We start from the raw sequence: 18,282 nt of genomic DNA, 5'->3' as shown, positions 1-18,282 counted from the left end.
CCCCTCCCACCTCCCTCCCTATCCCATCCCTCTGGGTTACATTGAAACATGTATATTAGCATATGTGAAATAGATGACCAGTCCAAGTTCATTGCATGAAATAGGGCACTCAAAACCAGTGCACTCAGTTTATTTTTTTAAATTAAAAGTCCTGTAATACTAAGGGTGGGCTTCTCTGGTGGCTCGATGGTAAAGAATCCACATGCAATGCAGGAGATCCAGGTTCAGTCTCTGGGTTGGGAAGATCCCCTGGAGAAGGGAATGGCAACCCAATCCAGTATTATTACCTGGAAAAATCCCACAAACAGAGGAGCCTGGCAGGCTACAGTCCATGGGGTCACAAAGAATCAGACGTGACTGAGCATACACAATACTAAGTGTGTTAGTTATCACCTGCTGTGTAAAAAAAAAAAAAAATACCTCAAAGCTTCTTGGCTTGCAGCAACAGAATCTATTATCTCAGAGTTTCTATGGGTCAAGAATCTATGTGCACCTTAGCTAGTCCTCTGGTGCTGGTTGTCTTATATGGCTACCTCATCTCAAGTCTCAGTTGGGAAGGATCTGCATTCCTAGTTAGTTCCTGGTAGCATGCAGTTCCTTGTGGTTTCTCACACTGGAAGTTCAGGTACTCAGGACATGTTCCTTGATGTGTAGACCTCTGGGATGAGCATCTCCCAACATGATTTTATTAGAACGAGAAGACAAAAAGGCAAGAGACACTGACAGCAGCAAAGTTCTAGCACAAGGAAACTTAACCATGTAAATAACATTCTATGGTTTTTTTCTGGATTCCAGTGATTCAGCTCAGTAGAGGCAAGTCAATAGGTATAGCCCACAACACAAGGGAAGTGGATTACCCAAGATGTTAACATCAGGAGACTGGGATTATTGAGAGTCATATTAGAAGTTGCTTCCACACTGACTATTGAGAAGTATGTAGGAAAATAAGTAATACAGCATTCTATTGGGTAGATAGATTTGGTACCATCATTTTGGAGAGCAACCTGACAATATTTAGAAAAAAAAATATTGCTTGTAGTGTGAATGTTTTTATCCCTCCAACATTCATAACTTGACACTCTAACTTTCTACCTGTGATGGCATTTGGAGGTAGGGCTCTGCGGAGGTAATCAGAGTTGGATTATGTCATGAGGATGGGGGTCTTATGATGGGGTTAATGCCTTAGAAAAAGATGAAGAGACAGGGGATAGTCCTCTCTCTCTTTGTGTACCCACTGAGCAAGGCCATGTGATGACATCAGCAGGAAGAAGGTCCTAATAAAAAACCCAGCTATGCTGCCATCCTTCTCTTGGCCTTCCAGCCTCCAGAACTGTGCGAAGTGAATGTTTGTTGTTTAAGCCACCAGTCTATGGTGTTCTTTTGTAGCGGCTTGAACAGACTAAGGATATCCATGACATAGAAATTCTATTCCTGAGTATATATTCCAGAAAATATATGCAGAAATCCATAAAGGGACATCAATGAGAATGTTTATTACAACGTTGCTTGTGGCAGAGGAGTGAAAGTAAACATAAGAGTCCCTCAAGAGCGGAAAGAATGAACAAGTGATACATGGGATATCCATTCTAATGGAACATGATGCAGTATTAGAAACAATGAACTAGGAAAACAGAGAACTGCATAAGTTGAACTTCAAAGTATAAGGTAAGAAACAGAACAAGAAATATGGCACAATGCACCACATTCAAACACACACATATTTAACAGGGCTATATATTTCACAGGAGTACAAATATACGTGAGGGTGTAATTCAGACACAATAGAGCAGATGCCTAATGGTGGGAAGGAAATGGGTGGCGTACTCCAGGATGAAAGAAAAACATTAAAAAAAAATATAAGAGAAAGAACCTTGTAAAACTCAATGATGATAATATGCCTAGAGTCCAAGAATAGAATAAAAGTAAAAATAAAAGCAACCTTCATGACTGGGCAGTTAATTCTAATCCCTGTCTTTAAGTTGCAGAGCTGGCAAAAATAATTTAATCAAAATTAGCAGGCTTTAATGCCAGTTGTTCTAGGTAGGGAGATGTTTATTCATGAGAAATGTCTTTTTGTTAGTTTGCAAGGCTCATAGCTCCAACAATATTTAAGTTCAACTCTATAGCTTTTGGAGGGATTTTGTGTAAAATATCCAAAACTCTGATAATTAAGGGTGGGAGATATCAGAACAAACCACTCAGTAGGACAGAGCCTTGGAGACTAGCTCGGAGGAAAAGACTCTTTCTCTAGCATATGTACCACCACAATTTAACATGGGGATATGAGGCGGGATGGCAGTTCTGCTTAGGAAGACTGTTGGGGTGTTAAAGAAAGCTGCTTCTCTATTAACTGAGCCATCTTTGCTTCATTATCATCCCCCCCATTCCAACCCTTTGAGGTGTCAGGAATGATTTGCTGAAATGTCTAAGATACATCTTGGTCTCCCCTGCAACCTGTCCTACACACAAATATGTCATAATTTGTGTTTTGTGATGTCCAAGCCCCTCCATAGCCACCATTGGCTAGGGGAGTGCCTTGCTGACCAATCAAAACTGAAGGGTGTGGCCCCTTCATTGTTCCGGGGAGCCATACATATAGCGTGGTCAGTAGGCCTGAGGTAGACCACTGGGAGGCTTCAATATGGCCAAGGCATCCAGAAAACCATCAGAGCCTAATACAGAGACAGACCAACCAACCTCAAGTTCCAAACAGGGGAAGATGAAGAAGGTTCCCGGTCAACCCAAATCCGAAAATGGTGGCAAAGTAAGATGACCCTACTCAAGCTACTCTTTTTTTCACTGATTCCCTCTCCCCCAAGAATCTTACCTTTGCCCTGCCTGGCTCATACCCCACCCCCACCGCACCTCAGCCCTGACTCCTTCTCATGAAATCTCCCATTCTGTCAATATCACATTTTCTACCCCCTAAACCACTGTCTTTTTGGCCTCACTCTGTTGTCCTGTTGTCCTTCCAGGCACTGAAGAAAGCCACAAAGTTTAAGAAAAACCTTCAAAGGACTTTGAGTAAAAAGGTCTCTGAAAAACCTACCAACTCTATAAGGAAGTTGAAAAAAACTAGACAATCAACAAGATTCGGCCATTATCACCGGTTGAATGAGACACTGCATCAGAATGATCCAGAGCAGAACCAAGAGGAAGTGCAGAAGCCCATCAGTGGAAGAAAAGACCTGGGCAGCCAGGTTACTTCAGAGTGAGACCGGGAACCTCAGAAATATCCATGAAGTCTGAGAAATTGCCAAGTGTGTACACATTGAATTTTACAGCAACAGGGTACACTGATGGTAATTCAATAAAAATCAATTTGTGAAAAGTTCCCTGTGTTTCTCCGAGTTCTCTTGTGGTGCTGGTGGTGGTGGTGGGGGTGGGGGTGGTAGTGAGGAGGAGCAGGGAAGGATGGGAAAAGATGACTGTGTGAGGAGGGAGGGACAAGGGTCCTGCAGGGTTGGGGGCCAGACTGGCAGAATCACAGTTAACCAGACAGTGGGGGGAAGAAAGGCCTCAGGACTGAGTGCTGAAGACAAATTTCTTTAACACTTCAACCCACAAGCAAGTCCTAGAAGGACTCAGTGTTTTTGTATCTAGTAGGTGGCTGGAGGAGGGGCACGACAAAGTGTAGATAACCAGAATGTATCTGGTTTGAAGTGTGTGTTGTGTGCAGTCACTCAGGTGCATCCAACTGTTTGTGACCCCCCTGGACTATAGCCCACCAGGCTCCTCTGTCCACAGGATTTCCCAGCAGAAATACTGGAGTGGGTTTTCATTTCCTTCTCCAGGAAATGTAGATGGCAGTATCATTCCAAGAAATAGACAAATCACTTCCAGGCCACCCAGCTTCCTAGAAGTATGGGTGACGTTGCATCCTATGACGTCAGCAACTACAGGTCCTCCAAAAGGCCAAAAGATCTCACTCTACTAAAAATTACTGATAGGTCCCTAAGGGCAGGAGGAGAAGGGGACGACAGAGGATGAGATGGCTGGATGGCATCACTGACTCAATGGACGTGAGTCTGTGCGAACTCCGGGAGTTGGTGATGGACAGGGAGGCCTGGTGTGCTGCGATTCATGGGGTCACAAAGAGTCAGACACGACTGAGTGACTGAACTGAAGGACTAAAACAATGGTTATAGGAAGCCACAAATGCAGCACCGATTAGCCCACTTTATAAGGAACATGATTGGAGAAGTGGCTTTCCAAGGGAAGGTTAGTGGCAGCTGTCTCTTTTCAGGGCAGGCGATGATCTACATTCAGAAAACGAAGATCATTGCATCCAATCTGATTACCTCATGGGAATAGATGGGGAAACAGTGGAAACAGTGGCAGACTTTATTTTCTTGGGCTCCAAAATCACTGCAGATGGTGACTGCAGCCATGAAACTAAAAGATGCTTACTCCTTGGAAGAAAAGTTATGACCAACCTAGGTAGTATATTCAAAAGCAGAGACATTACTTTGCCAACAAAGGTCCATCTAGTCAAAACTATGGTTTTTCCAGTGGTCATGTATGGATATGAGAGTTGGACTTTGAAAAAGTCTGAGTGCCGAAGAACTGATGGTTTTGATCTTTGGTGTTGGAGAAGACTCTTGAGAGTCCCTTACACTGCAAGGAGATCAACCCTGGGATTTCTTTGGAAGGAATGATGCTAAAGCTGAAGCTCCAGTACTTTGGACACCTCATGCAAAGAGTTGACTCATTGGAAAAGACTCTGATGCTGGAGGGATTGAGGGCAGGTGGAGAAGGGGACGACCAAGGAATGAGATGGCTGGATGGCATCACGGACTCGATGGACGTGAGTCTGAGTGAACTCCGGGAGATGGTGATTGACATGGAGGCCTGGCATGCTGTGATTCATGGGGTCGCAAAGAGTTGGACACGCCTAAGCGACTGAACTGAACTGAATGGTCTCCAGAGAACACTAGAACAGTGTTATCTCTCCCTCAAAAAATATTTTGTCTTTATTCCTTCCAAAGTTGCTTTTTTCTCTGAAGAGGCGACCCTTTTAGAGGGTTTTTTCCAAAGTATAATTGACATATAATATGTTGCAAATATTATAATAACAGTTTCTTAAAGTAACAGTTTGATGAATTTCGTCATATGTGTACATTTGTTAAACCATCACCACAATTTTAAGTGAGAAAATACTCATCACTCTCAGACATCTGCCCTTCCCCTTTGATAATTGTTCCCACTTGCCCCTTTCTTCATGCCCATATTTATATGATCACTGATTTGCTTGCTGTCTCCATGGATTACATTTTCCAGAATTTTATACAAATGGAATCAATATGTACTCATTTTTATCCAGCTACTCTCACTCAGCCTATTAGAGTCAACGTTCTTGGGTACATCAATAGGACATTTCTTTTTAAAATTATGATTGTTGTTTTTTTGAGAGTTTAGTAGCATGTAAATGATGCCACAGACTTGCTTTAATTTTATTAAAAAAAAAAGATCATTGTAAAGCTGTGTGCAGTCCTAAAAAATAGAGAAATACTTTATTCCCTTTACCTTAGTTTCTCCCAATGGTACTATCTTGCATATCTATAGTACAATATCACAGTCAGGAAGTTGAAAGTGTTATGATCCATTTACCTTATTCAGCTTCACCAGTTTTACGTGTACAAGCTTGTGTACATCTGTGTGTATAGTTCTATGCAATTTTATCACCTGTGTAGATTCCTGTGGTTATCACCACCACAGTCAAGATACAGAAAGTTTCCCTCCCAAGGCTCTGTCATGGTACTCATCTATATCCACCACTACCTCCTTCCCTCATGATCCCTAGAATCCAGTAATTTGTTCTTTATCTAATTTTGCTATTATAAGAATGCTACATACTTGAAATCATGTTAAATAAATGAAATCATATAACACATTCGTGATTATCTTCTTAAATTTGGTATAAATCCCTCGAGACCCATTCAAGTAGTTGTATGTTATCATTTTTTCTTTTTCTTTTTCTTTTTTTTTTTTTTTTTGCTTTCTGTATTGGTAATATTCTATGGTAAGAATGTACCACAGTTAAAAAAAAAAAAACAAACAACAACACTCACTCACTCACTGAAGAACACTTTGGTTGTTTTGCTTTTTTGACTATTATAAATAAAACCAATATGATTGTTCCTATCTAGGTTTTTCTGTGAAATTAAATGTTTTATTTCTCTGAGATAAATGCCCATAAGAGCAATTGCTGGGTCATATCGTAATAGAGTGTTCAGTTTTGTAAGAAATGTCCATACTTCTTTCCAGAGTGGCTATACAAGTTCACAGTGCCACCAGTGAGAGAGTCAATTCCTAGGCAGATTGATAAGAAGTTCAGGGTCCCTAAGGAGGAGAAAGGGGTCTGAGGCTCTCAAAGTGGAGATTAGTGGTCTGGAATTCTCAACTAGGAGAAAAGGACAAACTTTTTTTTTTTTCCTCTGCATTTCTTCACTTCAGTTCAGTTGCTCAGTTGTGTCCGACTCTTTGCAACCCCATGAATCACAGCACGCCATGCCTCCCTGTCCATCGACAACTTCTAGAGTTTATTCAAACTCATGTACATGGAGTCAGTGATGCCATCAGTTCAGTTCAGTTCAGTCGCTCAGTCGTGTCCGACTCTTTGCGACCCCATGAATCGCAGCACGCCAGGCCTCGCTATCCATCACCAACTCCCAGAGTTCACTCAGACTCGCGTCCATCGAGTCAGTGATGCCATCCAGGCATCTCATCCTGTCGTCCTCTTCTCCTCCTGCCCCCAATCCCTCCCAGCATCAGAGTCTTTTCCAATGAGTCAACTCTTCGCATGAGGTGGCCAAAGTACTGGAGTTTCAGCTTTAGCATCATTCCTTCCAAAGAAATCCCAGGGCTCGTCTCCTTCAAAATGGACTGGTTGGATCTCCTTGCAGTCCAAGGGACTCTCAAGAGCCTTCTCTGACACCACAGTTCAAAAGCATCAATTCTTCAGCGCTCAGCCTTCTTCACAGTCCAACTCTCACATCCATACATGACAACTGGAAAAATCATAGCCTTGACTAGACAGACCTTAGTTGGCAAAGTAACGTCTCTGCTTTTGAATATGATGTCTAGTTTGGTTATAACTTTTCTTCCAAGGAGTAAGCATCTTTTAATTTCATAGCTGCAGTCACCATCTGCAGTGATTTTGGAGCCCCACATAATAAAGTCTGACACTGTTTCCACTGTTGCCCCATCTATTTCCCATGAGGTGATGGTACTGGATGCCATGGTCTTTGTTTTCTGAATGTTGAGCTTTAAGCCAACTTTTTCATTCTCTACTTTCACATTCATCAAGAGGCTTTTTAGCTCCTCTTCACTTTCTGCCATAAGGGTGGTGTCATCTTCATATCTGAGTTTATTGATATTTCTCCCAGCAATCTTGATTCCAGCTTGTGTTTCTTCCAGTCCAGCATTTCTCATGATGTGCTCTGCATAGAAGTTAAATAAGCAGGGTGACAATATACAGCCTTGACGTACTCCTTTCCCTATTTGGAAGCAGTCTGTTGTTCCATGTCCGGTTCTAACTGTTGCTTCCTGACCTGCATACAGATTTCTCAAGAGGCAGGTTAGGTGGTCTGGTATTCCCATCTCTTTCAGAATTTTCCACAGTTTATTGTGATCCACACAGTCAAAGGCTTTGGCATAGTCAATAAAGCAGAAATAGATGTTTTTCTGGAACTCTCTTGCTTTTTCCATGATCCAGCAGATGTTGACAATTTGATCTCTGGTTCCTCTGCCTTTTCTAAAACCAGCTTGAACATCAGGGAGTTCATGGTTCACGTATAGTTGAAGCCTGGCTTGGAGAATTTTGACCATTACTTTACTAACATGTGAGATGAGTGCAATTGCGCGGTAGTTTGAGCATTCTTTGGCATTGCCTTTCTTTGGAATTGGAATGAAAACTGACCTTGTCCAGTCCTGTGGCCACTGCTGAGTTTTCCACATTTGCTGGCATATTGAGTGCAGCACTTTCACAGCATCATCTTTCAGGATTTGAAATAGCTCCACTGGAATTTCGTCACCTCCACTAGCTTTGTTCATAGTGATGCTTTCTAAGGCCCACTTTACTTCACATTCCAGGATGTCTGGCTCTAGATTAATGATCACATCATCATGATTATCTGGGTCATGAAGATCTTCTTTGTACAGTTCTTCCATGTATTCTTGCCACCTGTTCTTAATATCTTCCGCTTCTGTTAGGTCCAGACCAGTTCTGTCCTTTATCGAGCCCATCTTTGCATGAAATGTTCTCTTGGTATCTCTAATTTTCTTGAAGAGATCTCTAGTCTTTTCCATTCTGTTGTTTTCCTCTATTTCTTTGCATTGATCGCTGAAGAAGGCTTTCTTAGCTCTTCTTGCTATTCTTTGGAACTCTGCATTCAGATGCTTATATCTTTTCTTTTCCCCTTTGCTTTTTGCCTCTCTTCTTTTCACAACTATTTGTAAGGCCTCCCCAGACAGCCATTTTGCTTTTTTGCATTTCTGTTCCATGGGGATGGTCTTGTGGCCGAGAGGATGTACCCTGCGTCCAAGGTCAGTGGCGGCCAGTAGGAGCTACCCCGCGTCCGAGGCCAGTGGCAGCTGGGAGGAGACATCCTGCGTCCGAGATCAGGGGCGGCCAGGAGACGCCACCTTGCACCTGAGGCCAGGGGTGTTGACCTTGAGGAGCCACCCTGAGCCTGAAGCCAGGGGCAGCAGCTGGAAGAAGCCACCCACGCCCGAGGCCAGGGCTGGCGGCTGGGAGGAGCAACCCAAGGAGTGGTGGCTGCACAGGCCCAGGAGGGCCTATAGGAGCAATCCCACGTTGAAGGTCAGGAATGGCAGCGGTAAGGAGATACCCCTCATCCAAGGTAAGGAACAGTGGCTGTGCCTTGCTGGAGCAGTCGTGAAGAGATACCCCACGCCAAGGTAAGAGAAATCCAAGTAAGATTGTAAGTGTTGCAAGAGGGCATCAGAGGGCAGACACACTGAAACCATACTCACAGAAAACTAGTCAATCTAATCACACTAGGACGACAGCCTTGTCTAACTTAATGAAACCAAGCCATGCCCGTGGGGCAACCCAAGACGGGTGGGTCATGGTGGAGAGGCCTGACAGAGCATGGTCCACTGGAGAAGGGAATGGCAAGCACTTCAGTATTCTTGCCTTGAGAACCCCATGAACAGTATGAAAAGGCAAAATGATAGGATACCAAAAGAGGAACTCCCCAGGTTATTAGGTGCCCAATATGCTACTGGAGATCAGTGGAGAAATAACTCCAGAGAGAATGAAGGGATGGAGCCAAAGCAAAAGGAATACCCAGTTGTGGATGTGACTGATGATAGAAGCAAGATCCGATGCTGTAAAGAGCAATATTGCATAGGAACCTGGAATGTCAGGTCCATGAATCAAGGCAAATTGGAAGTGGTCAAACAAGAGATGGCAAGGGTGAACGTCGACATCCTAGGAATCAGCGAACTAAAATGGACTGGAATGGGTGAATTTAACTCAGATGACCATTACATCTACTACTGCGGGCAGGAATCCCTCAGAAGAAATTAAGTAGCCATCATGGTCAACAAAAGAGTCCAAAATGCAGTACTTGGATGCAGTCTCAAAAACGACAGAATGATCTCTGTTAATCTCCAAGGCAAACCATTCAATATCACAGTTATCCCAGTCTATGCCCCAATCAGTAACACTGAAGAAGCTGAAGTTGAACGGTTTTATGAAGACCTACAAGATCCTTTAGAACTAACACCCAAAAAAGATGTCCTTTTCAGTATAGGGGACTGGAATGCAAAAGTAGGAAGTCAAGAAACACCTGCAGTAACAGGCAAATTTGGCCTTGGAATGCAGAATGAAGCAGGGCAAAGACTAATAGAGTTTTGCCAAGAAAATGCACTGGTCGTAGCAAACACACTCTTCCAACAACACAAGAGAAGACTCTACACATGGACATCACCAGATGGTCAACACCGAGATCAGATTGATTATATTCTTTGCAGCCAAAGATGGAGAAACTCTATAAAGTCAACAAAAACAAGACTGGGAGCTGACTGTGGCTCAGATCATGAACTCCTTATTGCCAAATTCAGATTTAAATTGAAGAAAGTAGGGAAAACAGCTAGACCATTCAGGTATGACCTAAATCAAATCCCTTATGATTCTCACCAGTATTCGGTGTTATCATTTAAAAAAAAAAATATTTTACGTCATTCTGGTTCACGTGTAGTGACCTCTCACTGAAGTTTTCATTTGCATTTCCCTTATGGTAAGTGTTGAACATCTTTTTATGTACTCTTTTGCCATCTGTGTATCCTTCATTGAGATTTCTATTCATGTCTGAGTGAGTGAGTGAGTGAAGTCGCTCAGTCGTTCCGACTCTTTGCAACCCCATGGACTGTAGCCTACAACACTCCTCTGTCCATGGGATTTTCCAGGCAATAGTACTAGAGTGGATTGCCATTTCCTTCTCCAGGGGATCTTCCCAACCCAGGGATTGAACCTGGGTCTCCCGCATTGTAGACAGACGCTTTACCATCTAAGCCACCAGGGAAGTCCTTATTCATGTCTACAGCCTACTTTTTTTTAACACTGGTAGTATCAGACTTTCATGAATTTGAACACAAAGCACAGGTTTCCAGGTATACAGAAATACATCTCCATTTTACAACTGCTTTTTAAAAAATCTCAATCTTTTGGACAGGGATTTAAGAATAAACTGCTTCTTATTTAAGCAACAAGACCTTTCTTACTGTAATCTTATGGGCTTTTTAAAGAGCTTATAATCTGAATTTCTAGAACTTCTTGTAACAGTATATACACTTTGCTTTCTACACCCACTTATCAACTAGGTGGTTGTTGTCTCCTGGATTGTGGTGAGTTTTTCCATGGTTAAATGCTGTCTTAATTTCTGTATCAACACAGAGCCTCTTTGTTGGCCTCCATAAGTAATATTTTCTTCCTCTAGTCTGGCATTATAGTCCCTTTAGGCTTTTTGTTTCCTCTTCATGAAATACATGTAGATGCTCATGTACATCCCCTGCTTACAAGATGCTGGGTCGGGAGTCCTATCCTTGACATGTAGGATCATCTATTAGAGGCTTATAGTGTGCATTTCCTTCTACTATAAATGCAATGGTCTCCATTATGACAGAGTTATTAACTTTTCTTTATTCTATCACTCCATCCATCTTCAGTCCTTGCCCATGGGGAACTGCAACCGAGTCCAGTCCTTCTAGCACATTCTACAGTATTTGCTGGTGGGTAACACTGAAAGCCTGAAACTCCCAGTCATAAAATCCAGTGACTATCTTGAAACTTAAAGTCTCATAGACAAGAGAAAATTCTACAGCCATACCATATTGAGGTTTCAAGGGATATTTCTCTATGCTCAGCTACTCATCAATAGTCTGCCTTCTCCATTTCTTGGCCAATTAGCAAAAGGAGAGCTATCATACAACAGACATGATTATAAAGGAACACCTGGCCTATAATTTCAAGTTGATATATTAGAAAAGTTCTTGCCCTCTCCCTTCACTCAGGCGCTGGACTACTAGCTGTACTTGAGCAGAGAGAATAGTTCAGTGAAAATCACTCAGTTGGCTACATCCATTTACATAAGTTCCTGAAGTCTTATGTGTCATCATACTTTTGATGTTTATAATATCTAAGTCAGCACAATGGGAAAATGGCAGTAGGTCCACTCATGATAGCTGAACATCACACTGAAGCTGAGTTCTACAGGGGCCCAGGCCAGTATATGGAGGTCTTGAGGGAGCACCTGATTGAAAATGTGGGGATCATGAACCTCTTTATCAGCATGGCTGACCTTGTTCCAATAAACATACTCTGAATCCAGCTCCTTGGAAAGTAAAAACAAAGGCCAAGAGAAATCACCTTTCAGATTCACTTAATACCTTTCTTTAGTCACTCTTATCAGTGAGAGTTGGAAGTCAGCCTATTTTCTCCTAGTCCAGTCTTGTTTAGGGCCTCCATTTCTCTTCAGTGGTTTTGTGTTCTCCTGACTGGTAGAGCCTTAGTATCCTTAGTCCAAACCAGATAGACTATCCTTAGGGCTGCATGTCTTTGGTAATGAGAACTGAAATTAAAAAACAAACAAACAAACAAACAAAACCAAACAAACAAAATAGCACACTTAGGGTTTCCAGTTCTCAAAGAATTTTCTCTAGTGTGTGAGTCCTTGTTGTTGTTAGCCTGTTCCTTCTTAAGCCATTTTGCCTCCTTCTCCAGTTTATATACTCTTTTTAAGAGTTTCTCTGTCTGATTTCTGTCTATAATCTTTTTAGCAATAAAATGATAACCCAAGGAATAAAGGAATCATACAGGTTCACCACATGTACTTATTGTGGGTCACAGATGTAGTCCATTTTCTAGTCGGATTTTTAAATTTTATCACTATTGAATGTCAAGAGTCCATTATATATTTTTGGCCTCCCTGGCGACTCAGACAGTAAAGAATCTGCCTGCAGTGTGGGAGACCTGGGTTTGATCCCAGGGTCAGGAAGATCCCTTGGAGAATGGAATGGCAACCGACTCTAGTATTCTTGCCTGGAGAATTCCATGGACAGAGGAACCTGGAGGGTCACCATCTATGGGGATATAGAGTTGGACATGACTGAACAACTAACACTTTATACATTTTATATACAAGTCCTTTGTCATATAATGTTATTTATATTTTTCCCAATCTGTAGCTTATGTTTCATCATCATTACAGCATGTTTCACAGACTAAAAGTTATATATATGATGCTTTTGGTGTCTAAGGACTTTCACTTGGTCTTAGGTACCGAACATCTCTAAAATTATAGAGTTTTACATTTAATCCATGATTTTTTTTAAGGTATAAGATTTGGGCTAAGGTTCTTAAAAAAAAAAAAATTAAGTGTAGTTGTCCAATTGCTCCAGGAAAATCTGTTTAAAAAGGCTACTCTTCCTCCATTTTCCTTTTTATCAAAAATAGTTAAGAATATTGTTTTGAGTCTATTTCTGGGTTCTTTATTCTGTTCCATTAATATATGTCTCCATCCCTCAGCAAACACCATGCTACCTTCAGTATTGTGACTATATGGTAAACCATAATACGAGGTAGAGAGACTCCTTCCACTTTATTCTTGTATTCTTTGTAGTTTTATTATCAGAGTAATACTGGCTTCATAAAATGAGATAAGAAATTTTCTCATCCTCTTTGATTCTGTGATAGAAATTGTAAATTGACATCTACTCTTCTTTAAGTATTTGGTAGAGTTTTCCAGTGAAATCGTGTGGGCATGGGCATATTTTAGGACATAAACTATAAATTCAGTCTGTTTATTGGTTATAGGACTAATTATATTGCCTGTATAACCTGGTTGGGGCAGGGGTTATGGTAATTTGGGATTATTTCAAAGGACTGATTCATTTCTTCTAATTTTTCAAGTTTACTAGTTAATAACAGCATCTACCTATTATCCATTTAATGACTGTAGGATATGTGGTGACATACCCTGTTTTATCCCTGATATCCATCATTGTCATCTCTAAGTTTCTCTTTTCAGTCTTGCCAAAGGTTTATCAATTTTATTGTTTTTTGGGGAAGAAATAGAGAAAGCCAATAAGAAAAAAAAAATCTTCCTTTCAATTTCATTGATTTCTTCTCTTTATTAATTTCCCTCCACTCTGGGTTTTTTCTCTTTCCCCTATATTCTTTAGGTAAGAACTTAGGTCTCTGATTCAAGGCCTTTCCTTTTTTCTAATGTAAGCATTTAATGTGATAGATTTCTCAGTGCTACTTTAGTTGCATTCCATATATTTCGATATGTCTTTCAATTTCATTCAGTTCAATGTCTTTCTTAAAAGTTTTCCTTTGAGATTTTGTCCTTAACCTATGGACTAATTAGAAACATACTTAATTGCCAATTGTTTAAATATTTTCCTGTTGTCTTTCATATTTACAGAATTCTAGTTTGATTACATTATGCTCTTAAAATATATTCTATAAGATTTCATTGTCTTCAACTTGTTGAGGCTCATTTTATGGCCCAGCATAGAGACTATCATGGTATGTGTTCTGCAGACTCTTGAAATGAGTGTGTACTTTGCTGTTATTGAGAGGAGTGTTTTACATATATATATATATATATATATATATATACACACATATACATATATATATGTGTGTATATATATATATATGTATATATATATAAATTAGATCCTGTTGCTCTTTGTATTTTTCAGTCATTCTCTTTGCTGATTTTCTGCCTAGTAGTTCTATCATTTGCTGAGTGTTAGGTGTTTGAAGTCCAAGTATACCTGTGGCTAGGTCAATGTCCTCTTTCAACTCTTGTCAGTTTTTCCTTTATATGTATTTGGAAACTCTGTTGTTTGCTTGATACATATTCAGTTATATCTGTGGTGGATTGATACTTTAATAATCATGTAACGTCCCTCTTTGCTCTTAGTAATTTTTATTGCTATGATATCTACTTTAAATACTAATGTAGTTATTCCTACTTTTTATTTTTAATTGTGATAAAATAAACATAATAAAATTCATCATCTTAACCATTTTAAAGCATGCATTTCAGTAATATTAAATCCATTTACATAAGAAATCTCAAAACTGTTTTCACCTAGGAAAACTGAAATTGTACCCATTAAGCAACAACTCCTTAGTCCCCTTTACTCCATTTCTCCATTCAACTTTCTGTTTCTATGAATTTAACAACTCTAGGTTGTTGTTGTTTAGTTGCAAAATTGTTTCCAACTTATTGTGATCCCATAGACTGCAGCATGCCAGGCTTCCCTGTCCTTCACTATTGTCTGGAGTTAGCACAGTCTCATGTCCATTGAGTCCATGATGCCATTCAACCATCTCATTCCATTGCTCCCTTCTCCTCCTGCCCTCAATCTTTCCCAGCATCAGGGTCTTTTCCAATGAGTTCGTTCTTCACATTAGCTGGCCAGAGTATTGGATCTTCAGCATCAGTCTTTCCAATGAATATTCATAATTGATTTCCTTTAGGATTGACTGGCTCAATCTCGGATCATCCCACAGACTCTCAAGAGTCTTCTTCAGGAGAGAACAAGATGGCTGAGGAATAGGTGGATGTGAAGTACATCTCTTTCCACTGATACATCAAGAATACACCTCAGAAACCGAAGTGCATGCAGAACACCAGCTGAGGGCAGACAGGAGTATCTGATGAGCAGAAAAGAATATAGAGAACCATGCAAAACTCGGCAGGACAAAGGAACTAGGGGGGAAACACAGAAGTGTTAGTAAGACTGGACCTGCACTTGGCGGGTGAGGGAACTGAAGCAGGGGTCTGATCCCCTCACTAGGGCAATTGTCTGAGTCAGAGGAGAAACATTTAAGGCTGAGAGTGAAACAGCTGATCTATGGCAGCCTAAATGGAATGAGAATCAGACAGTCCTTGGTGCAGCCATACATACAGCGGATTGGGACACAGGTCCCCTGGAAGGTGCAGCTGCTGGAAGCTGGAGTTTAGGTATTGTGTAGCAATCCAAGAGTAAGGGTTGCCACTGACTGGACAGACAGATTGAGGGGATGTGAGTAAGGGGATTGTGGTTGGAAATGCCTGTGGAGGAAGGCCAGACAGCCAGGGAAGTAAGGTGATACTACTGAGTCATGCATAGTGGGTAGAGCCATCACCATAGCCTTTCTCTCCCCACACTAGCATCGGGAGCTGACAAATAGGGAGGCTGGCCTGTCAGGCACCTGACTCACCGAACTACAGAGTAAGAACCCACTCAGGGTGCCCCTTTAAGTGCCTGATGTGCCAATCTACAGAGTAGGACCCCAGCCAAGGGGGCTCTTCTATATGCCTGATGCACAGAACAACAGAGAAGGACCCCAGGCACGGGAGCCCTCTAGGTGCCTGAACAGGCAGAACTACAGAGAAAGACTGGCCAAAGAGGCCTTCTGATAGCCAGCTGCAAGAGGCTCGAAACAAAACTCTGATAGGGCCAAAACTCCTGCGGCAGAGGCAGTCTGTGTCCCAGCACACTTGGCACTGCCAGGGTCCCCGTAAGCCAAGCAGCTGTGCTACCTTTATGCTCAACTCTCACTGGGCAGAGCTGCCACAGGCAAAAAAATTTCTTGCATCTATGCACACAGGGTCACTTTGGTCATGTCTGACTCTTTGCAACCCTGTACACTGTAGCCTGCCAGGCTTCTCTTTCTGGGAGGGGGTTTCTCCAGGCAAGAATACTGGAGCGTATTGGCCAATACTGATTGCCATACCCTTCTAGAGCACTATATTTCCTGCTGCTCTAGCCACCAACTCCCCTGAGTACTTGGTGCTGCCAGAACTCCTGTGACCCAAACAGCTGTACCACCTCCATGCCCCGCCCTCACAAGGGCAAACTCAAATCCTCCAGGGAAGCTTCAGAAGCAGTCCCCCGTGGACAACCCACATGCAAAGGTGGAAATACAACCACAGTTGAAACCCAGGGGCAGTGTGGCTAAGGAAGAAGACCTGAAACCTTCCCACCAGCTGTATAACCTGTAGATTAAATCCCAGACTCTGTCTATGGAATATATAAAAGGACACTGAAAGCACTCACAAAAGAAAATGCACTAGTTCTGATACCTGTGGACACTGTAGGCAAGAATACACAGGAGTAGGACCAGATTAGAATCTGAGCTGCCCCCACAGCAGGTCCAGAAATCAGCACAGTGTTGAAAGTATCCTAAGGAGGTGAGGTAGACTGTGACTCCCAGTGAGAGAAATGACTCTAACAGCAGTGACTCAAGAAAAACATTTATTATTCTTATGTTTAGACTTGTACTGTAGACGCTTTTGGACTTTTTTTTCCTTTTATCCCCCTCTGTTATCAGTTCAGTTCAGTTGCTCAGTCATGATCAAGTTGGCTTTATTCCAGGGATGCAAGGATTCTTCAATATTCTCAAATCAATCAATGTGATGCAGCATATTAACAAATCAAAAGATTAAAACCATATGATCATCTCAATAGATGCAGAAGAAGCCTTTGACAAAATTCAGCACCCATTTATTATTAAAACTCTTCCAAAAATGGGCATAGAAGGAACCTACCTCAACATAGTAAAGACCATATATTATAAGCCTACAGCAAACATTATTCCCAATAATGAAAAACTGAAAGCATTCCTCCTAAGACGAGGAACAAGACAAGGGTCTCCACTTTCACCTCTAATATTCAACATAGTTCTGGAAGTCCTAGCTATAGCAATCACAGAAGAAAAAGAATAAAAAGGAATACAGATTGGAAAATAAGTGAAGCTCAGTGTTTGTAGATGACATGATACTGTACTGAGAAACCCTAAACATAGCATCAGAAAATTACTAGAGCTAATCAATGAATTTAGCAAAGGTGCAGGATACAAAATCAATACACAGAAATTACCTGTATTTGTATACTCAGTTCAGTTCAGTCACTCAGTTGTGTCCGACTCTTTGCGACCCCATGAATTGCAGCACGCAGGGCCTCCCTGTCCATCACCAACTCCCAGAGTTCACTCAGATTCACATCCATCGAGTCAGTGATATCATCCAGCCATCTCATCCTCTGTTGTCCCCTTCTCCTCCTGCCCCCAATCCCTCCCAGCATCAGAGTCTTTTCTAATGAGTCAACACTTCGCATGAGGTGGCCAAAGCACTGGAGTTTCACCTTTAGCATCATTCCTTCCAAAGAAATCCCAGGGCTGATCTCCTTCAGAATGGATTGATTGGATCTCCTTGCAGTCCAAGGGGTTCTCAAGAATCTTCTCGAACACAACAGTTCAAAAGCATCAATACTTCGGAGCTCAGCCTTCTTCACAGTCCAACTCTCACATCCATACATGACCACAGGAAAAACCATTGCCTTGACTAGACGGACCTTTGTTGGCAAAGTAATGTCTCTGCTTTTGAATATGCTATCTAGGTTGGTCATAATGTTTCTTCCAAGGAGTAAGCGTCTTTTAATTTCATGGCTTCAGTCACCATCTCCAGTGATTTTGGAATCCCCCAAAAATAAAGTCTGACACTGTTTCCACTGTTTCCTCATCTATTTCCCATGAAGTGATGGGACCAGATGCCATGATCTTCGTTTTCTGAATGTTGAGCTTTAAGCCTACTTTTTCACTCTCCTCTTTCACTTTCATCAAGAGGCTTTTTGTTTCTATTCACTTTCTGCCATAAGGGTGGTGTCATCTGCATATCTGAGGTTATTGATATTTCTCCTGGCAATCTTGATTCCAGCTTCTGTTTCTTCCAGTCCAGTGTGTCTCATGAT

At 41.6% G+C, this 18,282-nt stretch overlaps 1 protein-coding gene and 1 pseudogene across 1 annotated transcript; one reads left to right on the top strand and one right to left on the bottom strand.

Annotated features, from left to right (window-relative positions):
* Positions 1 to 2,641: 2,641 nt before the first annotated feature.
* LOC138070784 (uncharacterized protein CXorf51A-like) lies at positions 2,642 to 3,215 on the top strand. The gene is made up of 2 exons (XM_068962009.1): positions 2,642 to 2,764; positions 2,976 to 3,215. Exons 1-2 carry the CDS (start codon positions 2,642 to 2,644, stop codon positions 3,213 to 3,215), a joined length of 363 nt encoding a protein of 120 aa, XP_068818110.1.
* A 7,828-nt stretch (positions 3,216 to 11,043) lies between these two features.
* The window catches only part of LOC138071670 (tRNA pseudouridine(38/39) synthase-like), a 143,745-nt pseudogene continuing 136,506 nt past the window's right edge, over positions 11,044 to 18,282 (bottom strand).

The sequence above is a fragment of the Capricornis sumatraensis genome, chromosome X (assembly GCF_032405125.1).
Source record: "Capricornis sumatraensis isolate serow.1 chromosome X, serow.2, whole genome shotgun sequence".
In the NCBI taxonomy this organism is placed as follows: domain Eukaryota; kingdom Metazoa; phylum Chordata; class Mammalia; order Artiodactyla; family Bovidae; genus Capricornis; species Capricornis sumatraensis.
Note: the sequence above shows the minus strand (reverse complement) of the source record. Positions and strands in the feature narration are given on the sequence as shown.